We start from the raw sequence: 26777 nt of genomic DNA on the forward strand, positions 1-26777 counted from the left end.
GATTTTTTACCGGGTTCTCCAGTTTTCCCTACACATTTAGAAACATGCGTTTAGAGTATTTGGCTGCTCTAAATTTCCATATGATAAGCAACTTGGTTGAGCTATCATTGGTGATAGCCAGGTCGCTTCTGAAAAAGAGCTATATAGTTCAGTAGACCTTACCTGGTAAAATAAATAAAAGTTTAGTTTTATAGTTTCACTGCAAAGCAGTGCTGTTACCAAGACACTCGTGTCATGCAAGGAGCATGAGAATAGGTTTTCCCCTTTTTTCTGGTAACAAAACAGGTGTTATGATGTTAAACCACCAAACTAAAAACCTTTTACAAGGAATGATGTCAGCATTAACCACAATACTTGTGGTCAGAATTCAAACAAAAAATACACTTATAATATATGCATTGTCTTTGAAACTGATTGGTCCATACCAGAGACAGCTTTCTTTTAAGTCTAGACACCAAAAGGCGTCCTCTGGTCTAACACCGTTTGAGACGAGGCTCAAAAGAAATCTGTCTCTGGTGTGGACCAATCAGTTTCAAAGACAATGCAATATATTATCAGAGTATGTTTTTTGTTTGCATTCTGACCACAAGCATTGTGGTTAATGCAGACATGATTCCTTGTAAAAGGTTTCAGTTTGGTGTCCTAACATCGTAACAGCTGTTTTGTTACTCTTTGGTTCTATTCGGTAAAGTCACGTAGGTAAAAAATAAAACAACAAAAATCACGACGTTTCGGCCACAACACAAGCAGCCTTCATCAGGTGAAGGGATCAGGCTGTCTCGAGGACAGCGCTGGAGTGAAACACAGCCACGCTCAGACCGCGACCTTTAAGCTGTGTGCGAGGAAACAAGGTGCCTTGACAAAGGAATTAGCATAAAAATTAGCATTTGATTGGCCGACTTAGCATAGAGGTGGTGTACATGTGGGTGCACATGCCGGTTGGCGCGGGGGGGGGGGGGGGAGTTTACCTATTGATGGTGTGAAAAGGGAATTTAAGAGCTGCAAAAGTTTGGGGTACCACTACTTGAAAAATATACTGTACCATTGAAAATTAGTTTAATGTTTGGTTCGATTCAGAACATCTTTCCAATGGTTGCTTAATTTGAAACCATCTTCTCGGTTGAAATTGTGTCTGTGTTTGTATATCTGAATTGCCTCGTGAACAAATCTCTGATAAAAACCCGTGGGTTTGCAAAGAACCTTGGTATCGGAGAAAATTATAGCGTGATCACCCACAGTGTTGTAACAGTGATAAGCTACGGCAGAAGAATTCGTTTTGTCGTGTTTCAAATCTGATTTGTGCTCGCAAATTCGGTCAGAGACATGTCGCTTTGTCTCCCCGATATAGCAATCACCGCAGGTACAACTCAATTTGTAAACCCCGGGGTACTGTAAGTCAGGAATGACATTCTTCACAGATGGGATCAGATCACGAATTTTGTGTACTGTATTGAACGGGACCTGGATCTTGTGTTTGTTTAGAATTTTGGAAATCTTTTTAGTCACGCCTGCTATATATGGTAGTGTGATGGATTTGACCGGAGTATCAAGTGGTTGTTTCTGTATGGAAGGAGAAACAGCTTGGCGGATGGTACAGTCAGAGTATCCATTCCTTTTGAGGGCCAGGTGTACATGTTTTAAGTCACTGGTCAGGTGGTGTTGGTCCGAAATGCAATGAGCCCTATGGTATAAAGTTTTGATGAGGGAATTCTTTTGGGCTGGGTGGTGGTGGGAATCAGGTTTCAAGTAGGAATCTGTGTGGGTGGGTTTCCTGTAGACAGAATGCCCCAATTAGCCATCAGGTCTCCTCTCAAACAGAACATCTAAGAATGGAAGCTTGCCATCTTTCTCCACTTCCATGGTGAATTTGATGGCGGGATGTCTAGAATTGATGTGGTGTAGGAAAAGGTTCAGAGCTGGGAGGCCATGTGGCCAAATGACGAAAGTGTCATCCACATATCTCTTCCACAGGGAAGGTCTGAGGGTGGAAGTCTGGATGGTGTCTGTTTCAAATTTCTCCATGAAAATATTGGCTATCACTGGTGACAAGGGGGATCCCATGAGGGTACACTCATTTTGTTTGTAGAAGGAGCCATTCAAAGTAAAGTACGTATTGTTGAGGCAGTGCCTAACCAGTGCAGGTGTATCGGGGTCTAGTCCATGTTGGACCAAATTTTCTATTATTTCAATGGTATCAGGTACTGGGACCTTGGTGAACAAAGAGACCACATCGAAGCTGACAAGGATATCGTCAGGGGACAGTACAACGTCTTTGACCATAGAGACCAATTGGGCTGAGTTAAGTACTGCTGAGGCGGTCTTGCCAGTGAAAGGCAGCAAGGTATCTGACAAAAACGGGCTAGTCTATAGGTAGGGGAGTTGATCGTGGATACGATTGGTCGTAGTGGGGTGCCTTCTTTATGAATCTTGGGAAGACCATAGAATCTAGGGGGTCTTGCAGCAGAAGGTTTTAGGGAGGGACGTTTAGTTAGGTCGATTAGGGAGGTCGAACTTGTGATAATCTTGTTGGTTTGTATCGCTAGGCTATTGGTAGGGTCAAACACGGCAAAACGAATTCTTCTGCCCTAGCTGATCATTGTTACAACGCTGTGGGTGATCACAATATAATTTTCTTCGATACCAAGGTTCTTTGTAAACCCACGGGTTTTTATCAGAGATTTGTTCACGAGGCAATTCAGATCTACAAACACAGACACAATTTCAACCGAGAAGATGGTTTCAAATGAAGCAACCATTGGAAAGATGTTCTAAATCGAACCAAACATTAAACTAATTTTCAAGGGTACAGTATATTTTTCAAATAGTGGTACCCCAAACTTTCGCAGCTCTTAAATTCCCTTTTCACACCATCAATAGGTAAACTCCCCCCCCCCCCCCGTGCCAACCGGCATGTGCACCCGCATGTACACCACCGCTACACCGTTCATCATGCTAAGTCGGCCAATCAAATGCTAATTTTTATGCTAATTCCTTTGTCAAGGCACCTTGTTTCCTCGCACACAGCTTAAAGGTCACGGTCTGAGCATGGCTGTGTTTGACTCCAGCGCTGTCCTTGAGACAGCCTGATCCCTTCAACCTGATGAAGGCCGCTTGTGTTGTGGCCGAAACGTCGTGATTTTTGTTGTTTTACTTTTTACCTACGTGACTTTACCGAATAGAACCAAAGAGTATGGATCCTTGCAGTCACAAAAGCTTTAAATCTAGAATTGATAACCTCTACGGGGAGGGCTTTCACCTATCTGTTAGAGCTTTTAACAGACAACGGGACAAGAAGTCACAGCTCATCGAGACGCTGACCTTCCTCAAAAGATGCCGCGATCACAAGGTAATACCCATCGCTTTCACACTCACTTTTACTGCTGTATCTTCTCCGAATTCTAAACAGATTCTGTTTAAGGCCAGCCTATCTTTAATCTCAGAGAGGATAAGGCTACTTCGATTTGAACTCGATACTTAAGACAGGACTCTCCTACAAGCTCATTTAATGTTAACACAAAAAATGTCACCTTCTGATTGGAATCACGTAGACAACATGACTGCTTCTTCTGCTGATTCACTGTCAGTCAAATGTAAAGCTAACCTGATTTCTCAATTCAACCACCGATCAAGGAAGAACCCAGTTCCACATATAACAAAACTAGACGTTAACAAAATCGTCATTAATCAGAGTAGCACCCCGATTTCGGACAATCTGAAAACAGTACTGGCTAGGGGACTGAATTTTGCTGTCATCCCAAAACACATACCAGTAGATGATATCATCTCTCAGGTCGATGTAGCCCTCAAAGGCGTAGGGCACATCCAAGCAGACGTTGCGAGAGCTGAAATAGCCACTATTCTTAAGAATGCTAAGAAATCTATTAGTAAAATCAGCAAAAATGAACGCTCTGAACTCGCGAATTTAAAAAAACAGAAGTGATATAGTCATCCTCACAGCCGATAAAGGCAACGCTACTGTAATTATGGATAAAGATTCATACAAATACAAAATCCAGAATCTGCTCAACGATGGAAGTTACTCAAAAATTAAAAATGACCCTATCAATAGCCTCGCGATAAAAACCAACAAGATCATCACAAGTTCGACCTCCCTAATGGACCCAACTAAACGTCCCTCCCTAAAACCTTCTGCTGCAAGATCCCCTAGATTCTATGGTCTTCCCAAGATTCATAAAGAAGGCACCCCACTACGACCCATCATATCCACGATCAACTCCCCTACCTATAGACTAGCCCGTTTTCTGTCAGATACCTTGCTGCCTTTCACTGGCAAGATCGCCTCAGCAATACTTATAGACTAGCCCATTTTCTGTCAGATACCTTGCTGCCTTTCACTGGCAAGACCGCCTCAGCAGTACTTAACTCAGCCCAATTGGTCTCTATAGTCAAAGACGTTGTACTGTCCCCTGACGATATCCTTGTCAGCTTCGATGTGGTCTCTTTGTTCACCAAGGTCCCAGTACCTGATACCATTGAAATAATAGAAAATTTGGTCCAACATGGACTAGACCCCGATACACCTGCACTGGTTAGGCACTGCCTCAACAATACCTACTTTACTTTGAATGGCTCCTTCTACAAACAAAATGAGGGTACCCCCATGGGATCCCCCATGTCACTAGTGATAGCCAATATTTTCATGGAGAAATTTGAATCAGACGCCATCCAGACTTCCACCCTCAGACCTTCCCTGTGGAAGAGATATGTGGATGACACTTTCGTCATTTGGCCACATGGCCTCCCAGCTCTGAACCTTTTCCTACACCACATCAATTCTAGACATCCCGCCATCAAATTCACCATGGAAGTGGAGAAAGATGGCAAGCTACCATTCTTAGATGTTCTGTTTGAGAGGAGACCTGATGGCTCATTGGGGTATTCTGTCTACAGGAAACCCACCCACACAGGTTCCTACTTGAAACCTGATTCCCACCACAACCCAGCCCAAAATAATTCTCTCATCAAAACTTTATACCATAGGGCTCATTGCATTTCGGACCAACACCACCTGACCAGTGAATTAAAACATGTACACCTGGCCCTCAAAAGGAATGGATACTCTGACCGTACCATCCGCCAAGCTGTTTCTCCCTCCATACATAAACAACCACTTGATACTCCGGTCAAAACCATCACACTACCATATATAGCAGGCGTGACTAAAAAGATTTCCAAATTTCTAAACAAACACAAGATCCAGGTCCGGTTCAATACAGTACACAAAATTCGTGATCTGATCCCATCCGTGAAGGATGTCATTCCTGACTTACAGTACCTCGGGGTTTACAAATTGAGTTGTACCTGCGTTGATTGCTATATCGGGGAGACAAAGCGACATGTCTCTGACCGAATTCGCGAGCACAAATCAGATTTGAAACACGGCAATACGAATTCTTCTGCCGTAGCTGATCATTGTTACAACGCTGTGGGTGATCACAATATAATTTTCTCCGATACCAAGGTTCTTTGCAAACCCACGGGTTTTTATCAGAGATTTGTTCACGAGGCAATTCAGATCTACAAACACAGACACAATTTCAACCGAGAAGATGGTTTCAAATTAAGCAACCATTGGAAAGATGTACTAAATCGAACCAAACATTAAACTAATTTTCAATGGTACAGTATATTTTTCAAGTAGTGGTACCCCAAACTTTCGCAGCTCTTAAATTCCCTTTTCACACCATCAATAGGTAAACTCCCCCCCCCCCCCCCGCGCCAACCGGCACGTGCACCCGCATGTACACCACCTCTATGCTAAGTCGGCCAATTAAATGCTATTTTTTATGCTAATTCCTTTGTCAAGGCACCTTGTTTCCTCGCACACAGCTTAAAGGTCGCGGTCTGAGCGTGGCTGTGTTTCACTCCAGCGCTGTCCTCGAGACAGCCTGATCCCTTCACCTGATGAAGGCCGCTTGTGTTGTGGCCGAAACGTCGTGATTTTTGTTGTTTTATTTTTTACCTACGTGACTTTACCGAATAGAACCAAAGAGTATGGATACTTGCAGTCACGAAAGCTTTAAATCTAGAGCTGTTTTGTTGCCAGAAAACAGGGGGAAACCTATTCTCATATTTTGGTACTGGCAAAGGAGGTACCATGATGTATGTTAAGGCAGAGTGGAATGACGAAGGCTAACTGGAAGGTTACAGAACAGGATCCCTGGCATTTTAGATTCACAGAGTTTGGTAACTGGCAGATGGACTGCCTAATGCTCGGCTCATTTTCGTGTAACAAAATATGCGTCCCTCTTGTTGTTGCTACAAATATGGCTGCCGTCAACTGTCAAGATCGGTAGCATCGTTCACGGGCAACAATGGGGTTGATACTGTATGCCGTTGGCAAGTCAACTCATCTTCAGAAGCTTCCATACCGCCATCTGTCCATCGCTCTAGCCCGTGCCTCCTTTATTCGACAAAACAGAAGCTGTTTCAATCTTGCTTTGAAGCTTTCGTGACTGCAGGAATCCATACTCTTTGGTTCTTTCGGTAAAGTCACGTAGGTAGAAAAATAAAATAAAAATAGAAAATAAAATATCACGACATTTCGATCGCAACACAAGCGGTCGTCCTCAGGCGGAAAATAATAATCCAGCTGTGGAACTGCTGAACCAGGAAGAACACAGTTCTACTGCTAGATTATTTGTTCCGCCTGAGGACGGCCGCTTGTGTTGCGTCGAAACGTAGTGATTTATTATTTTCTATTTCATTTTATTTTTCTACCCACGTGACTTTACCGAAAGAACCAAAGAAGCTGTTTCACCATTTAATGGATGCGCATAGGGGAATGCATAAGCCAGCCAACACAGCCTCCCTTGCCACTGGAGCACACAGAAATGACTTTTTCCATATAAATTACTGAGGCAAATTTCCCCTTTGACTCACAAACTCAAATGTTATGCAGTAAGCCGTAGAGACTGTGGGACAAATGCTGTTATTAACCAACTGCATTGGTGGTGCGGTAAGCACCACACGCAGCTTTTCTGTATGTATATTGAACTTCTTTTGTACCGCACGTAGCCAACCGTGCTAATCTCCATTGCCTATGTTAACACATTTCTAGGTGAGTCAATATAGAGGATGGGCATGGCTGGGAATCAACCTAAGTTTGTCCAGATTGCAGTGCAATATGCTAACCACTGAACCGCAGCTTCACACAAAGGCACAGATCCCCCATATAGCCTTGACAGACTCTTGGGGCAAGTGCCGTTAGCAAGCATCTATAGTGAGGGAAATAAAGTATTTGATCCCTTACTGATTTTGTACGTTTGCCCACTGACAAATAAATTATCAGTCTATAATTTTTATGGTAGTTTTATTTGAACAGTGAGAGACAGAATAACAACAACAACAATCCAGAAAAACGCATGTCAAAAATGTTATAAATTGATTTGCATTTTAATGAGGGAAATAAGTATTTGACCCCCTCTCAATCAGAAAGATTTCTGGCTCCCAGGTGTCTTTTATACAGGTAACGAGCTGAGATTAGGAGCACTCCCTTTAAGAGTGTGCTCCTAATCTCAGCTCGTTACCCTTTAAGAGTGTGCTCCTAATCTCAGCTCGTTACCCTTTAAGAGTGTGCTCCTAATCTCGGCTCGTTACCTGTATAAAAGACACCTGGGAGCCAGAAATCTTTCTGATTGAGAGGGGGTCAAATACTTATTTCCCTCATTAAAATGCAAATCAATTTATAACATTTTTGACATGCGTTTTTCTGGATTGTTTTGTTGTTATTTTGTCTCTCACTGTTCAAGTAAACCTACCATTAAAATTATAGACTGGTCATTTCTTTGTCAGTGGGCAAACGTACAAAATCAGCAGGGGATCAAATACTTTTTTCCCTCACTGTATGAAGGCCGGTACGGCACGAGAGAGGGTGAGTGACCAGCACTACGCCCGAATGCCTTTGTCTCCCGAGTGGCGATGTATATACATTGCACAAGGTGCTCATTTGAGGCTGAGTCGACCTCGGGGATGCCCAAGACCGATTCAGATAAACGTCACCGGTGTTGACCGTGAGTGTGAATCAAACTCGGGTCGCTGGGTTCATAAAGTAATGGGCTAACCACTGTGTCACCGCTCCCCACAACTTTATAGGCACAGACACACACCCGCATTGCGTGCATGCTCACATATTCACAGACACTTGACTGTGCATTAAAACACAATGTCTTCAAAATGCATTACTTTCGCTGCTTCGGAGATGGATAAAATGGAAAATGAATGTTAAATAGATGGTAATGTATTTCTTTGCTTTTAGTGCTCTTCGAATGAAATATTAATAATATAAATAAATATATATAAAAAGCCACCTGTGCAGATTTTTTTTTATCACAAACCATTGCCTGCGCATGTCTGTCAAATTACATTGTCTAGACATGATTAAAACCCAAAGCTGTGTGAAGCAGCTATTAGCGTCATTGTCATCTTACTGCATAGATAACTCGAAATACAGTACACCAGGCCATGCTTGAGATGAACCATGGTTCGATTCCTACTTCCACTGTCATGTTAACCTCTCGGCCCTCACAATTTTCAATAAAATATGCCACCAATGAAAGTCAACAGGCCTCGTATCAGATCTTGACAAATTGGCTGAAACTTATGGCATTGGTATAGGGGTGCCACTTCTGAGGTATCAACAATAGGGACCTATATTTGGAGAAAGATTATCTTGCAATACTGCAAATACATTATCTTGAGTGGTGTATCATTTCCATAAGCAAAATAAACCGGGACTGCAGATTTCATTTGACAATTATCTCAAAAAAGAGGACAATATCGGGAAATCCAGACTATTTGGTGATTCTGCTGCTACATTGGCAGTGATGCACAACAGCGCAATTAACAAACTCAACACAGTCGTCAATAGCAGTGGCCTAAAAAAATAAATACGATGTTTCTGGCAGTGGCCCAGGCACATAGCAGACAACCAGGACGGGAGGCAAAACTAACTTGGGTCATTTGCCTCATCGCTGTTGATGGAGTTATCTGAAGGTTTGTGCAGAAAAAAAACGGATGAAAATAGATATTCGCCAACACGTGATTTGGGACCTTGATTTTGCGCAGGAGTTGCCACAGTGCCACTATGCAGGTCCGTCATACAATAGGACTGATCTCTGTTGCCAAGCGACCAAGTGGTACATATTTTAACAACCCCGGAGGAATGACGATGGGTTGCGTTGACCCCTCCCCAAGATCCTAACAGGGATTTGAACTCGCACACATCATACGTTGAGGCGTGGCACCCTACCACAGCACCCTGCACCCAGATTACAGTGTTATATGGACAATGTTATAACGATTTTCCTCTCACCTATGTTAAAATGTTACTCTAAATTTTATGTTGTATGTTTGGGTTTACTGGAGGCATTGTGGTCATAAAACGCTTACGAATAGAATCAGCTAAACATAAAAATACAGAACCCTCTTGAAAAAATATCCTGAGAGGCAGTGCTGGATTCTCAGATAAATCATTATCATTAAGATTTGTTTTTGATATAGAAGTAGCTTTGAATTTGGATTAAATGTAATTGTTCTGGATTCATGAAGTCACCTCCGAATCATAGTCAATCATTGTTCATGTAAACAACTTTGATAGCTCATTCAATTGGCATTTTACAAAATTGTGTTGAACCATCCCTCCACTAAGCCAACGTTTCACGAATTAATTCAGCTCAAAGTGCCGAATGTTTCGGGTCAAAAATCGCCCAATGCTCTGTGAACATCTTTACTTTGTAGGCACAAACCCATGCGCCTTTGTGTCTTTTTGGGTGTGTTATTCAATAAAAGGGGCCGTCTTTCATGAACATTACTGATTTACAGACAAATAGCCAGCATTCTTGCATGAATTAAGAAGAGGCACTAAGTTCCACAGGTAGCCGTATCACGCCTCATTATCCCACACTCTCTAAGACCGTGTTTATGGTATGGAGCACACAAGCAGAAATCTATTTAAATGGTAACATTTTAAAAGCATTACGTGCCTCCACTTCTGTAAGTAGTCAGTCATTTCTCTTAAACAACATTACACTTGTACAGTCCACTGCTGGACGAGGGCCTCCCTGAAGCGTGCAGTTCATGGAGAGTTACGGGACTATAGTTAACCATGCTGGTTAATTCTCTTTCGTAAAGGCAGGGAGCATAAATGTGAGAGCATAGAAGTACAGTACAATAATTGTTTTTTTCTGCACTGCCTTCTACTGACTTCTACTATCCAGGCTAAAAGCTGCTCAGCTTCCAAGAGTTCTGGTGGATTCTGGGTGATTTATTTCAGGAAATTGTATACGTATTCCTAAATCAATTATAAGTGAATTTCTTTAATTTTTTTAAAGACACGCATTGGGGTGGATTTCTTTTATGTTCGTGGCCTTGTGGCAATTCCACATTGCTAAAGGGGGGGGGGGGGGTCGATCAGTCTTTCTAAATTATGACCACTGCTGACATCTCACAGAATGCCATGTATTTTAATGATCATATCGAAATGAGATTAGAGTCATAACCGCAGCACCACTCAGCCATTTTATTTTTCTCTCTGAAGTGGTCATTAAAATATAATATCTCTAAACCCACGATTTACTGTGCACTATTGATACTGAATTGATGTCAGAAATATCCAAAAGCTTTGGGGAAAATAATGATATTCACATTGCATGCTTTGATTTTTCAATTTAAATTCAAATGTTGTTACGCTGGCCACTTGATAGAACGACTGGCCTATCATGTCAATTATACCAAAGCTTTGCTGACATTGCATAACCCGCTCTGCAAAGTGACTCATTTAACATTTCAGCAATTTTACTTTTTGTGTTAATATCTGTAAATTCTGCAAGCCTTTATATAAACACCTAGAAATGGCACACGTCTCTAACTTGATTCACACTCCGAACACCACGTTATTTGGGCATTCGACAAAGCTTCCTTTCACTCATGCAAATCTATGTTTGTTGGCTTTCCAAGATGTAAACACCTCCAAACTTCGCCGGATCCACAATGTCGCTGCCACACACCCATGTGACAGCAAGCAAGTGGGATACTGAGAGAACAGATCTTGAAGGTAGGGTATCACCTGCACAATAGTTTCAGGATCTTGCAACTCACGTGAGTTGTGGTGGCATCAGCAGCAATGACAGTGATGGTCACTCACTCACTGGTAGACATTCCTGCTTCTACGATGCCCTTAATGTCTAGACTTCTCACTCCTGTCTCGAAATTAAATTTACTCATATATTGTTGGTTTTGATAGTTGGTGATCCACTATTTAAACTGCGTGGAGGAGTGCTGTCTGGTGGTAGGAGAGAGAGAGAGAGAAAGACCAGGTCAGGTGACTCCAGTAGTGAGTCAAGAAGAAGTTCTACAGTATCACCATTCAGGTCCATTCCTTGATAGATCACTTCACGATACTAGCTTGAGGCTCTGCTGATTTGGATTTAAAGAGACTGCTTCACTTAATGCTATTACTCTCGACAACAATACTACAATATAAATATTAATACAACCTATACCAACAATCTGCATATATAGTTCCATGTAGCATTACTTTATAATTGCTGCTTGTTTGAGGTTTGACAGAAGCAATGTAATATCCATTATCAGTATTTAAAAAGTAGGATATTTTAAAAATATATTTTTGAGCAGATTTTCATTTCATAACTAACAGCACTATGTTATGACTAGATGGTGCAGCACGATGTACAATCCAATCACCTGACAAAATAACTTGCAAAGTTTACATTCTGATTATTATATATTTGTATGAAAAAAAAATTAGCAGCGAACCTATTACTCTACAGTGGGATATAAAAGGCAGCTGCCCTATCCAGTTAAGAGCAATTTTAAATTAACTGTGCCAGTCTCGTGTATTCGTTACTGCCACCTCTTCTATGAAATGGTATTTGTTGCTATGCTTGATTTATCATGTTTGTCGCTATCTAATATACGTCTTCCAAACTCCTTCTGCCTTTTCGGTGGCAATGGCCCGAAGCCATGAAGCCCAGCCAGCAGCCAGCCAATAAAGCCCCGAGGCATGGATTATGTTGTAATAGTGGTATGACAACCACAGTTATAAAATGTGGTCAACCAGTACATGATAAATTAAGTATATCTGCTCACACAGTGAAATCGGAGTCATACGGTGACATTATCCTTGTAGATACCTAAATAGATTAACCTGATTACAGTTCACTCACTGCCCTTTACCACTCTGCTTGTATCTACACACGCATAGAATAAGTTGGTAATAAGGTACGGGCGTTCTTCAAGCCATGAGACATTAATAGGGGTCGGGGTTTATACGCTTTGTCAAAACATTGCCTTTTAATAAATGGTAAGTTTTACACACTGAGAGCCACCTGGCAAGGTTGGACAACCTTCAGAACGTCCGCGTAATGTCAGCGCTGCTAAGCCAACAGTCTGCACGCAACACTGGATGGCTCTCCATCGTCCATCGGTGCTCACCACGCCCCTGTAAATGGAGAGAAGGCATTTACAGGTAGGGTGAGTTTTCTCAAATTCTGAGAACACACCTCGGCCGTGAAATCTAGAGCAGGCCGAAAAGTGTCAACGCAATTTTATACTTTAACAGCGAAAGGTGCTAATCTGTCAAGGCTGTGCATCAGATTAAAACAAATATTCTGTGGTAGCTGCCTTCGTTCTTTGAAGTTGAGTGATTGAAGAGTTCAAACAATATTAGACACTGTATAATGTATTTCAAATAGTAGTTTTTTTTTTATTCTCAGTATTGGACTTGAAATTCCCTTCAAATGAGGGGTAATCATAACGGTTGTGGTCTGACGTAGGCGCAGTGGTGTTACAGCAAAGGGCAACCACGCATTAAATTTAATTGACGAACATATTGATTGGAATTTGGTAATTACATCATAGTAATCGAACATCTTTTACAAAGATTTATAATTAAGTGCCTTAATGGACTAACAAACAAAAAAATCGGGTGACTTCTGAGTGTTACCGATACACACGTCTCCACAGCTAGAGAAGCACTCTCTGTGAAAGCCCCTCCCTGGTGAGAGAATGCAGCGATGTGCGCTGTCAACGAGTGGTTTGAGGAGCGAGACAGGGAGTTCTTCCAGGTGGAGATTAAAGCCTTGGAACCTTGGTGGAGCGAGCGCACTGCACTTCAAGTGGACCTTTGTAGAACGTAACACAGATTCATCAGAGCTATTCATTGTTTCATAGGCACAGGACATGGACATTTTTTTTAATACGTCCGTCCATCATATGAAGTGTATGCAAAAAGTGTTTCTTATTTTGCGGCTCAAGCAGCTCAAGCAGCAAAATAAGAAACGCAGACCTTGCTGACATCCCCACTGAGTGGCTCTCGTATCCTCTGTCCTGGAAGGATTGACGACCGGCCGAGTCAACCACCACGACCCGAGGCTGTAACCTGTTGCTTTTGAGCCGCCACAGCATCACGTGTGACAGATAAAGGCGCAGCCTTGCAATTTCTCACCCATGCCACTGCTGGCGGAAGGGCCTTCGCTGAAGGGAACTCCCACAACACTGCCCTTAAAAGACGCTTGACCTGCTCGTCCATGCTCGCCAGACATCTTCGCATAGATGGCAGTGCGCACACCTTGCCACACCACACGTGACTTGCAATTTGAACTTACTGCAGCACTGTAGACACATCTACATTGCTGGGTAGCCAGGCATTTAAGGAAATGTGTTCTGATTTTCAAGTCCAGAATCATAACACGACGGCAGCACATCCCTTGGAGCTGATATATAAAGTAAATAGCACGTCACAATAATAATAATAATAATGATATTCCTGAAAGCTAAAACAGACGATAGATGAAAACCCAGACTCACGCAAATGTTGTATGTAAAAGCCATTCGTAACCATTGAACATGCTACAATTTTAAGCATGCCTTAAACCTTCTGTAGGGCCCAAGTTTCGAAACTAGGAGTGTCAATGATTTTGGCTCAGTACTCTAAGACAAGGCAATCATAGCACGATTCCCCCAGCGCTCCCACCCAGCTCATACACAAGCAATCTGGAAAGCAATCCACAACTGACTGGTAACCAATAATTGTGTGGAATGAGAGTTGATTGGTGAGCAGCTTCGAGCGGCTTCCAGATCACAGCAGTATTTCGATGGGGTAGTTTTGCATAAATAAACTTCAGGGAGGCCAGTCACAAGGCTGTTAGAATTACAATAGCCATATCGCAATAGCCTATTACCCATTCTCTTTTGGAATAATGCAGTATATCAGCTGGCTGTATGCAACAAAAAACAGATGCATCAAGTGTAAATGATGCCTGCACAATAAACGATTACAAATATCACAATGAATAAAGTGAAATTCACGGTTTCACGAGCGTCACTTTTTGTAAATAGCCCCTATGAATGTTGTTTTCTGTTTCAATCAGATCACTGACCAAACCTCATTCATGCCGATATTGGTGACTCCTATTTCAATATGAAGTTATTCTACCCTAATGCTGAATCATAACCAGAATTGATCTTTCGTTTATCATTCTACGCACATCTGTGACCTCTTTTTTTCTCTTCGCCTGCTTTGAAATGTCGTCAATATAATGTTTCGATCTTGGCTGGTAAGTGATGCTATCAGATGCCTTGCCCACGGGCGCACGCGTGTGAAACAATGAAATGTCACCGTGTTTAGCCCTTTTGTTTCCAAGGAAATGTACATTGATGGATACATTACGTAATTATGTTCACTAAAAATTATACGTATTGATGTAAAAAGTCAAGTCAAATGGCATCACTGCTCAAACGAGCACTCAGGCAGAAGCTCATCGTATTTGCAGGATAGGGGCCAGTGGTGTAAATTCCATATTATATTTGTTGGTCCAGTCTTCCCAGATGCTTGGGGTTTTTTGTGGTGTAAAAAGCAAGCTGATTAGCTGAGTAAATCATTTGAGTTGTGTTAGTAATAGATTTTGATAAGTAATAATAATAATAAGATGGCCAGTTGCCCATTTTCAATTGGATTGTAGAATTGAATTCTTCAATGTGCTATGTAGTCGTGCAACTCCTGTTGGGAATTTTCAAGGTACTCCACCTCCTCTAAAGCAGTAGTTTAAAAGCGCATGAAATAATCCGCAATGTTAGACTACACTTTTACATCAAAGCCCCGCCCCCCAAAAAACCCAAATTCTTAAATTACCTTCTGCTCTGACGTTGAGTGATTGAGCTATGCGGGGAGGTTGGCCCCTGCCAGCGAAATGTGAAATTACAAAATTCACTGCTGCGTCAGAGCCACAACGTTAATCGAGCTCATTTGATCATTGAGCCACCGTGAATTTAAAGTTGATTCACGAATATGGTATTAAGCAGAATGGTGTGCATCTCTGAGATGCATTTCTTGTATGGCCAGGACATCGATGCTTTGATATTGAATGGTTCTGGGGAGATAGACTCACTTTGCATGGTGCATGCTTTCTCGATTCGGTTTGTAAACGAGTCGCCTTGGTCCAATATTTGAGTGGAGTTTTTGGCGTTGTCATAGCTATTTGGTGGGTTTGATGGTATTAATTCAAATACGTAAATGATGAAAAAAAATCCATCACAACAGAAACATTAGTGCAGGCCGGATAACAAAAGGTTTCGACAAAGTGGAAAATCTTGATTTGAAGCTTTCGTGACTGCAGGAATCCATACTCTTTGGTTCTTTTAATTTCATTTTTCTACCTACGTAACTTTACCGAAAGAACCAAATAGTAAAGTGTAGAATTGTACATGGTATGAACACAACAGGTGTCACCCTTGAGGCATTACGAAAAAAAAACATAATTTCCTGAAGAAATGCATTGTGGTCATCTTGTCTTAAGTCACCATCAGAGAACCAAGCAAACCCGCCTAACCAACAGGCAGCAGCAAGACAAAGAGACAGCTCTTAGACAAGTTTCATCCATATACCTAATCATTGACAGATTAAAATCATTGTTGGCATTAGATTAAATGTATTGATAGTAACTTAAGAGAAGATGCATCTGATGAAAATCGTGATTTTCACGTTCAGCTCAGGAGCACTAACAAGGTGAAGCACCACCCATTGCTCATGATGAAAGATTGCGCCTTTACACAAGATGAACTTATGGATTGCAGTAAAACCATGACTCTCATGCATCTCATTCAAATACAGGACCACAACACGCGGACGCACAAGCACGCTTCGCAGAAATCTCGTTCTGTTCTTTAAACTATGTCAAAAATAATCAGGCTTTGCTATTTTTAATTGCCAGTTTTTGTACACAGTCCACTCTTCCTGGCCTCTCTCATTCAGGTGCTCACCGTCAAGCATGATGAGGTCCCACACGGCCAGCACCGTGTCCCAGCACGGAAGCGATGTGAAGAGGGTGAGGAACCATGGCGTGATGAACATGAGAGGCTCCACGCCCAGCTCCTCCTGCACAAAACACATCGCATGCGGTTTGGAAACACTTTTTTTTGTTACCAGATCAAGTCCATTGAGCTATATAGTTATTTTTCAAAAGCGACCTAGCCACAAATTATAGCTCAATAAAGTGGCTCATCATGTGGAAATTTGTAGCAGCCAAAGACTCTAAACTCACGTTGACTCTAAATGTGGAGGGGGAAAAACCGGAGGACCCAGAGACAAATCCATGCGACCTTGGGAGAGAGGCATGCAACCTCCAAAGATGTCAGGGTCAGGATCAAAGCGACGACTTCCTGTACACAAGGCGAGGTAGTTAACATCTCGCCACCACGGCGTATCGACGCACACACACTCTGCGCTCTGTTGTGAGACAGGACCTATTTTGATGGTCAAAATTAGACATCTGCACGGCCGCTCGAGGTCAAGAGCGTTCAGACAATTTACGAACGGCCGCTCGGTGCGGCTCAAGTGCACAGCCTCACACAAGAGGATTCATTGTGGCTGTTATTCCCCGCCAGTTCCGCTGATGATTCATCACACGTTCAATGAATGCTGCCCACGATACTTCATTGCCCAGACACATCTTAGAAATTCGCATCTCCCGTATTTCTTGACTGGATATCAAAACTTGACATCATAGTGTCAAATGTTGCAATTCCTTCATACAACAACATTAGTATTTGACCATACTTCACCACGCTGCTCAGTGCAGGTTGGAGAATATTGGGAGCATATGAGTATAGTATAACAATGAATTTTGGTACACTGCACTTCGCTGTCTGCTGTATGGCCCTGCAGCGCGGTTTTGTGTGATGGTTGCCCATCCAAGCTCTGTCCAGGCTCCAACTCTGTTTAGCTTCCAAGATCTGATTAAATTGGAAACATCGGTGTGCTGAACTAGTAACAAATTGGCATGTTTTATTTACATAACAAACCTTACTAATTGGCCATGCCAGGTGGTAGCGGGTTTAACAACACATTTATATTTACGTGGTCTAACCGAAAAACCTCTATTTTGAACAAAAACAAATAAAAATACTGGCTCACACAAAAAAAAACCCAGATAAATATTTAGTTTTGCATCAAGAACAGTGGCTGTCAGCTTATTCCATGAAGTACCACTATCTTACCCTTGCAGGAAGGTCACAAACACATGCGATCATTCAGGCCACATTGCTATTCTCATTCACAGGCCTGGTGTAGCGAGCTGCAGCATTGGAACATTGTCATTGTCAGGATGGCTGCGGGTCATTTTCTGTCCAACGATCATTGGTTGGTTTTGTTGTAACAAACCCCACCAATGTGGTGTTATCTCTCATTTCGTGTCCATTCTTTCGACTCTTGGTCTAAATAGCCATCTGGCTCGCAGCAACTGCGATACTGATCTTGTCATAGAGTTGTATCTGAAATCCCCAAAATGCTTATCTGAAGAAATGAGACACGTCAACGTTACCAACTGTTTTGTGAAATCCAATACAGAACTAATCGGGTAATAATAGCTTAAAATACAATACACCATTTTCCTTTGTATGCTATTTTTATTCATACGTGGAACGGTTTACCAAAGAATAATCTACGACCATAAAATGGTCATGAACGACTTCATCAGTGTGGGAGCTTAACAGTCATTGCTCTGTGGAAATACTAACCCCTGCCATCGGAACGGTGAAACTTTCACCACCGGCTCAAGGCCACCGACACAACTGTGTAGCACCCCACCGCTTGATTGAGCAGGGAGACTCACTGGAATTAGGATCCCACTCCACTGCTTCAGCGTTGGACGAGATGCACAAGAAAGTGGCTCGGACACGGGGCGACTTGCGCTTGGGTTTAAGCCTCATATTGAATCATTATCTTTGAGTCAATACGGTTGTTATTCGCCTGTTCATGGCGTGATTTAAAATAACCCCAGTAACGGGGTTTTCAAGTTCAGTTAAAATCGTCCAGTTGGATAAAAAAACATATACAAAGCAGCGTGAAGTGTGCCAGGCAGAGATTTTTGGAGAGTTGATCTTTGATCACGTGGACAAAATGATAACTTAAAGCTGCAAGAATTAATGTGTTCTGTAGTTGTTTTTGTATATTTAGGAGGTCGCAAGACCCTGGGGAAATCACTACATCCATTATAAATACGCGAGATTTAATCCACATACGTTTAGAATAATAACCAATTCTATTCTATTCTTGTGCATTTCACAATGTTTGGAAGCTAAACGCCAATGTCGAGGTCTGTTAGCCACAAAGAGAGGGCTTCAAGAGAGGTAATTCGTGTAGTTTTGCCGTTCCTTGTTTGTTCGGAAAAATGTCCGACGTTTCGCCACACATGCTGGGAGCTTCTGCAGGAAGTGAATTGAGTAGTCTCAGGCATGTGGACAACGTGCCGAATAACCACGCGGCACAACCAAAACATGCATGGGTGAGCTGTACAGCACAAGTGCGAAACCCCATGCAGTATTACTCACCAAGTGCTGGCAAAGCTTTGGTATCCTGTGTTGCAGCAGCCTCTGGAACACCTTTGCATGCCTCTGTATCCTGCACGCCCGTAAGTTACAAATGCAGGACATTGCTTATGCATGCACGCATACTTTGCTGAAGCATGTGTAAGTGTAGAATATCTACTAACCTCAACGAGTCTTTAGGATCAGTAGGGTCTGGCATTGAGGTGTTTGGTCGGTGTCATTTATGAATATTTGGCTTCATGTGGGAGGATACAAGAGTAGCCAGAGAAAGGCTCACTTATATGAGGGGATAACTCGTTAAATCCCACTCCAATGAGGTTAAATCAACAGGATCAATCCAATGAGTGGACGAAATCTGCGAACCGAACCCATTCCTGCACTGCCGTCTCCACGCACCTTGCAGCCCGTGCAGGTGTCCTAACTCAAATCCCAGGTGAAGGTTAATTCAGCCCAACGTTTCACTGGAGTTGATAAAATAAATATTACCGTTGTGAGAGGTCAACAATAATCATGACCCCTGTTACAACGACGTAGAATTTCCACCGTTGAGTCAGAAGGTGAACGGCCCTCCACAGACTTTCGAGTAGGGTGAACTTGCTAGGTAACAGTTGTAAATAGTTTACAAAATGTAGGAAATTTCCCGAGTAATATCTTTTAAGAAATGTATGACTAATGGCACCTTCTTGATAAAATGCGAAAAAGCGTACACTCAGTGCCGGATTATCCTAGTAGCAAAAGTAGCTACATATGTAGTAGTAGCTACGGGCCCCACACTTTTAAGGGCCCTGCGCTAAATACTTTCAAGCTATCAAATCCGGTTCAGCGATTCTGCACTTGCTCCATTACTATAGTACTATACTATCTTCAACTTTTATGAACGACTGGGTGTTCAAGGGTAGCGATTTGTCGTATTATCTTGCTGTATAGCAAATGAAAAAATACAATTACTTTATTGTGCAAGTAAAAAATTTCGTGTTTTAATATTTACTTGTTTTTATTTGTTTAGGGCCCCTTTATAACATATGCTGCAGGCCCCGCACTAGCTTAATCCAGCACTGCGTACACTATATGAATATAAATGCTAACATTTCACTCAGATGAAGGAGCATCGCCAAATAAACGTTGATATGTGCCGGCAATCCCTGGGGATCAGGTTGCAAATGACTTTCACCGAAATTACAGATTGCATTTTCATTCCTTTGAGTGCATCTAATATCAGGCATCTTTTTTTTACGACCATTCAGACAACCGTACATGCATTCAACGCTGGGGGTGAACTTTTTAAGTAAAACATTTCTGATTTTGTGCCATTGTTTGAGTGATTTGCCTCACAATCGGCGAGTCATGAAATGTATATTTTTAATGGGATTATTGTTTTACCGTATATCGAATGTATGCTCTTAACAAGAAGGCAATGCACAGGATCGGCACAATACAGAACAAAAGAGGTTGGTGAATGAATTTAACATGATCCACTGTACTCTGGTCACTCTGTGGTTATTGTGAAATAAAGTTGAAGCTGAGCAAGCAATTGGTGATAAGAGGATGATGTTTTTGTTTTTAACGTATTCATGTATCTCCTCATACCTGCACTACTCTCATTATAACCATATACTACCAAAGCAACAGAGGCCTCACTGACTAAAAACTCACAGAATAATATCATTAATTATATATTATAACTACTAAAGTCCACGTGTCTCCTGGCTCAAACAAGCATTGAGGCGGTACTCAACTGCACTGGTGGCATTGAGACGTTGGTGGAAGTTATATATTCCCGTGGCAAGGGTCAGAATATCCACAGAACGATGACAGTAGACCTCCTACATGGCCATGCTTGGCAAAATAGTAAATTATTATTGATAGTGATCGATGATCCTTTGGTAAATCATTCCATGCATTCCATGCATTAAAAAAGATGTGCATGGAAAATTGATGAGGATAAACCAATGGTTAGCAAAATTGCTCTGGGGATCACACTGTCAGATTCATACCATGTGAGGTGGCAACCCCAATGCCACAGATAAAAATATACTTACAGTTCAATACAATACCTCACTCCTGACAACAGCCTTCCTATTTAGCCTATTCTCAAATTTAACTTACCACACAATAGTATTGGCTGTAAATATGAACTAAGAAAATAACCACATCTATTCAGAAACGATGATTAAAATGGATAATACATTGTGCGTAACACACAGAAGTAGCAGAAGTAGTTGTCCTTCCCCCGCACCTCCGATTAGCACAGTTGGCTACGGACGGTGCAAAATAACTTCAACATACATAATACATAGTAGATAATAATAATAATTCAGTGTCATATCTTGGCTACCCTCTTGAGACAGTAGGAGGAATGGTGCAATGACCATCCAGATTGAATAAAGAATATTAATCTATTGGGTCGATTTATACCGAGCAGATGTGCAATACTAATCTTCTTATGCTAATAATTCCAGAGTCAAAACCTCAGGCATGGAACCTAACAGCATGAACACAGACCAACACACCCTGTCTTGCATTGGAGAACATCCGTGGTGCAAATGCCACAGTGGTGGAAATGCCACCTTTTCATGATGGACGTCAGTCTCTGAATATAACAACACTGCACACTTCTCACAAAATCTAACACATTTTTTGTCGACCCCAGAGGGATGGTAGGATAAGTCGAGCTACTGGCTTTGGTCAGTCAAAATGCCATCTAGAGCTCCCTTTAATATAGGCCCTACCACCAGCAGTGGTGTGAGAAAGATATTTCAGGGCTGCACCTTTATCCTATATATGTACAGCAACAAACCTAAACTGGCAAGCACACACTGCATCCTTCTTATGAGCTTCCCACAAGCAGCGGTGTCTTCAGCACAAGATTAACGCGTAGTTGGTGGTAAGTTACGTAACAAATAATGAAATAGATTTAGCCTTGAAGGTATTTTCACAACACACACTATAGGTAAGGGTTCATATTATGTAAACTTACAGGTTGGCTACCTATTTATGGACAAATCACCATCAAAGGGCACTACGAATCAGGAACCGAGCAATAAATGGCTGTTAGAGCTTTTGTTAAAAGACTCGTGAATCAGTTACATTCATCTTGTGAACAGTGCATCGTTAAGATGGCCCTCGTAAACGAATTGTCCTATTAATTTAAGGTGCAATGTTTACTACTGTTAGCTATTAGCAGCATAGTGTCTAAATTGCTCAAGCACCCGGTGGTGCTAATTTCCATTTGTGGTGTTGATCCAGTGGTGGAAATTCCACATTTGTGTGACAAGAAGAAAGGGCACGGTAGGTGGGGTGTGTGATAGGCTCAGCTTACCTTGATTACATCCAAATAGACATTTAACGAATTATTATAACAACCTCCTATATTAATATTTGCTAACAATAATTAGCTTTACTACTTCGCCGGCTCAGCTATATGGCCTTTTGTGCTATTGGGGTTTAAACAGAGAAAATATATAAAATGTAGGTTTTTGCAGCTAATACAATAAGCCAGAACAAACACAACGATTTTGCATAATGTAACTGGACTCAATGTAAATTGGAACAACAATGCGATACAATCATTAGATGAAGCAATAGGAGGAAGAAAGCAATAAACTGACATTCACACCAGGCAAGTCCATTTAAATTGGACTTCTTTGAAAAATCTTCGAAAATAATTTACATGTTATAATAAAGCTACTGAAAATGGAAGTCCATTGAAATTGATTTGCTTGAAGATGTTTGTAATAATTGACATATGAAACTGCAGGCATGCCCACATTTCAAGTCGACGGAAATAACCCATTTAAGATCCAATTGCCCATTCTTTGTCATATTCTTGGTTATTTCGGTAAAGTCACAAAGACAGAAAATAAAAATACTAAAATAAAATTCAAATTATGAATTTAAAATAAAAATTAATTGAAAATAATAAAAGCAAAAAACCCACGACGTTTCGATTGCAACCCAAGCGGTCTTCATCCACGTGACTTTACTGAAAGAACCAAGAATATGAATTCCTGGAGTCACGGAAGTTATAAGTCATTCTTTGCCACTTGGTGACGTCACGGAAAATATTTAGAGCACAGCCAGCCGATGAAGCAACCTCACTCGATTTCTGAGCTGACAACCTGAAGAAGTTTTTAATTATGTTGTTTCCCTTCTACGTGACTTTACCGAAAGAACCAAGAATATGAACCTGAAGAAGGTTAACAATTTTGATTTAAAGCTTTCGTGACTGCAGGGATTCATATTCTTGGTTCTTTCGGTAAAGTCACGTAGAAGGGAAGCAATGAAATAATAAAAATAAAAAAACAATAAAATTCTCACGACGTTTCGACTGCAACACAAGCAATCATCATCAGGTGTGAAAACCACAGCAATTTTCAATTTCAAATTTTCTTGCTGTGGTTTTCACACCTGATGATGATTGCTTGTGTTGCATTCGAAACGTCGTGAGAATTTTATATTTTTTATTATTTTATTGTTTCCCTTCTACGTGACTTTACCGAAAGAACCAAAAATAAGATTAACAATGTTTGAGGTTACATTCAGTCATGGAAGATCGTATGCCACCAGTGAGGAGCCTATTAGAGTTTGATCAATACACTTGCACGTATATATGTAATATATTTATAAACGTGACAAATTTAAACAGTGTTGGAGGACTAATGATACGCATTTTTGCATGAAACTACTAAGTGGTCAAACCTCAAAACAAATATTGATTTATATATAAACACACACCAGGCTATATACGGTGAGAAATAATCTCAAAATACATCATCTATATACAAAAAAAGCTACCGTGTAAATGTATATTGCATTCAGAGGCATAATCTTGACAACAACATTTGTCAATAACACTGTGGTCTTAATAGAAATGACATACAGTGTATAAGGGACATTTTGGAAATGAACACTTCTTCATGGCACGTACACAGAGAGGCAAGAGTGACAGAGTGAACAATACGAGTTGAAGCTGGAAGAGAGACAGAGTGAATAATAAGTGTTTAATCTGGAAAAGACTTTGACTTTTAAACAACTTTCATTGCCGCCAGCAGCAACAGCACTGGAGGCGATTCCGATATGAAATACACAAAGTCATCAGCAAACAAACGAATAAACGCTATGCATCCACGTGCTATGGCGCTAAATGCAGCGTGCACAACACGAAAGAAAAGTCACGTGGTGGTGGTCATCGCGCACGCCACGGTGACGAGCGAGCTCTTCAGAAGGTGAACACGTGGGGTGCCGTCCACGCCGGTACATAGGGCTTTTCCAGCTCCCCAGCGTTCGAAAAAGACGTGCACATCACCGACATGTGTGTGGTACACGTGCTCCAGCCGGAGCCGCGCCTTAAGCAGGCCCCTGAACACTGGAAGCACAGAGCAGCCGTCAGTGTCACCTTCCAGCATCTTCTTCCTCGTTCTGTACACCGCCATCTTAGCCTGAGCACAGGCGAAGTTGGCGAGGTCGTGGTGCTTGTCAGCCAGGTAAGGCACCCCATACACGAAGCTGCTGTTGTAGAAGGGTACCCCCAGTTTCCTGAAGGTGTCCCCCAAAAGGCAGAACATTAGTTTGAGCCACTGGCAGCGTAAGTACTAGTGGGGCAGATCCTCCCTGGCACCGCAGGAAATGCACCAAGTCTGTTACCCCTGGCTAGATTCGGCTGAGCCACACGGCCGATGGCAACGTGCAGTGTGCCAACCTCCATTGGAGGTCACCGCAGCATTTGGCTATGGGAGACTTGTACATTTGTTTACACTGAGGGGCGGCCGCAATGAGTGGAGAGAAATGATCTCTCCATTTTGTGTCCGGTAGGTCGGCCAGGTCCCGGCAATGCAGCGCCTTGACACAGCCACGTGTAGAGCGCTGTGTTTGGGGCGCTCTTCAGGGCAACGTTCCTGCAGCCTCGGAGCTTCAGTAGCTTGCAGGAGTCGCTGTGGCCAGGGGGCTGTGCGCAGGAGAAGCACAACTCCGGGAAAGAGGAGGAGGGGGGGGGGGAAAGGCCGCTAACATCCCCCGGTGCCTCCAACTTTAGGCGCAGCTCCTTCATGGCACGGAGCATGTCCCGCAGCAGCTTCTCCCCAGCGAGCATGGAGCGGGGTCCCGCGGTGTTGGTGATCTCAGCTGCGGTCTTCCACTTGGGCTGGTAGGCCTGCACGAGGTGGAAGACTGTACGCAGCCCTGCTGATGTGAGGCGTTGAGCCAGGGTCCTCTCTCCTCTGATCCCCTGGAAAAGGCCGTTGTAGAACAAGGGCTCGTTCAGGAACTGCGCGAGGTCATAGGGCGCACACGTTCTGCTCCACTCGAAGCTCCGCCACGCGTCCAAGAGGTTCTGGTGATAAACTGGCAGCCTCGAGTAGTCGACCAGGCTCAGGTCCATCAGGAAGAGCTCCTTTCCGTACCCCAGGCATTCTTCAGAAGGGTGAGGGCCGGTGACTTCCAGGCTAGCTCCTCCCAGTCGTACAGCAGCCGCCTGACTGCCATGAGCGTGAAATTCACAAACCTGGCGGCGACGTCCACCAAATCCTGACCACCTTCGCCCACTGGCAGGCAGAAAACGCCCGGCCTGAGCCGGTGCTTCTCATGCCAGACGAAGTGCGCGAGTGAGCGGTTGACTCTGGTGAGTAACCAAGCAGGAGGCTGGAGGGCCTTGGTCTTGTGCCACAGCATGGATGCGGTTGACTTTGATGACATCTGCGGAGCGAGGCGTGCCCATGTCCTTAATTTAGCCTCGATTGTGTCGGCCAGCTCAGGCCAGTTGTTCAGAGCGACGTGTGATTTCCCCAGGTAAACCCCCAGGTACTTGACTCCGTCGTCCTGCTAAATGACTCCTCCTGGGAGGAGCACAGAGCGAACGCCGCCTCGCGACCCCAAACACAGAGGGGGCCTCACACTTGGGACAGGTGACCCTGGCAGAGGAGGCCCTCACATACACTGCAACCGCCTGGCAGAGCGCAGAGACGTCATGCGCGTCATTGAGCACGATGCATATGTCGTCTGCGTAAGCTGAGAGCTTCATGACTGCGTTCTTGGGTCCCGGGACTTTAAGGCCAGACAGATTTCGTCTCAGGTGGCATAGTAGTGGCTCAATGGACAGGGTGTACAGCAGCCCCGGGAGGGGGCATCCCTGTCTGACCCCCCTCGTCACAGGGAAAGGGGCGCCGAGCCGCTGGTTTATCTTCAAGAGGCTGGATGTCCCTGTGTAGAGGATCCTAACGTGCGAGATGAAGGCCTGGCCTAAGCCGAGCGACGTTAGGAGTTTCGTGGCTCATCCTGTCAAAGGCCTTCTCCTGATCCAAGAAGAGGAGCCCTAAGTCCATGTTGTGCGCTTCTGCAAGGGAGATTATGTCTCTGACCGTGCCGATATTGTCGTATACGCACCATCCGTGGATGTAATACGACGGTTCCGGCAGGATCAGCTGACCCAGCGTTATCGTGACACGGTTTGTCAGCACCTTGGAGACGATTTTGTAGTCAGCACACAAGAGGGACACGGGTCGCCAGTTCTCGACGAGGAGGCGCAGGTCCCCCTTCTTGGGTAGCAGGGAGACCACCGCTCTCCTACAGCTCTGTGGGAGTTCACCCTTCTGCAGGCTCTCCGTCAACAATTATAGTAGTGGAGGGCCAAGCTCATCCCAGAAGGCCGCATAAAACTCAAACGGCAGGCCATCAATCCCTGGGGCTTTACCAGCTGCGAGCCCTTTCACAGCGGTTTGGAGCTCCTGCAGGGTGACGGGGCTGTCCAGACGATCCCGCTCGGGGACTCCTAAGGTAGGGTCCCCGTCAAGTAGCTCCTGGACAGCCTCGTCGTGTATGGTTTCGGCAGCGAAAAGTTGTGAGTAGAAATCCCTGGTGGTCTTGGCGATCTCGCTCTCAGATGTTGCTGTTTTGTCCATCTGGGGTTCGCAAACTGGAAA

The 26777-nt window shown here is 43.2% G+C and overlaps 1 protein-coding gene across 1 annotated transcript in view; it reads right to left on the reverse strand.

The window, feature by feature from the left end:
* Positions 1-26777, reverse strand: part of LOC116939867 (uncharacterized) — a 153056-nt gene that overhangs the window by 113447 nt on the left and 12832 nt on the right. The window contains exons 2-3 of the mRNA XM_032948801.2: positions 18868-18937; positions 16300-16414 (exon numbers count right to left, since the gene is read on the reverse strand). Coding sequence (XP_032804692.2) covers positions 16300-16414; positions 18868-18937 — 185 coding nt within the window. The remainder of the gene's footprint in view (positions 1-16299; positions 16415-18867; positions 18938-26777) is intronic.

The sequence above is a fragment of the Petromyzon marinus genome, chromosome 7 (genome assembly GCF_048934315.1).
Source record: "Petromyzon marinus isolate PM22_M1 ecotype Great Lakes invasive population chromosome 7, UKy_Petmar_22M1.pri1.0, whole genome shotgun sequence".
NCBI classification, from domain to species: Eukaryota; Metazoa; Chordata; class Hyperoartia; order Petromyzontiformes; family Petromyzontidae; genus Petromyzon; species Petromyzon marinus.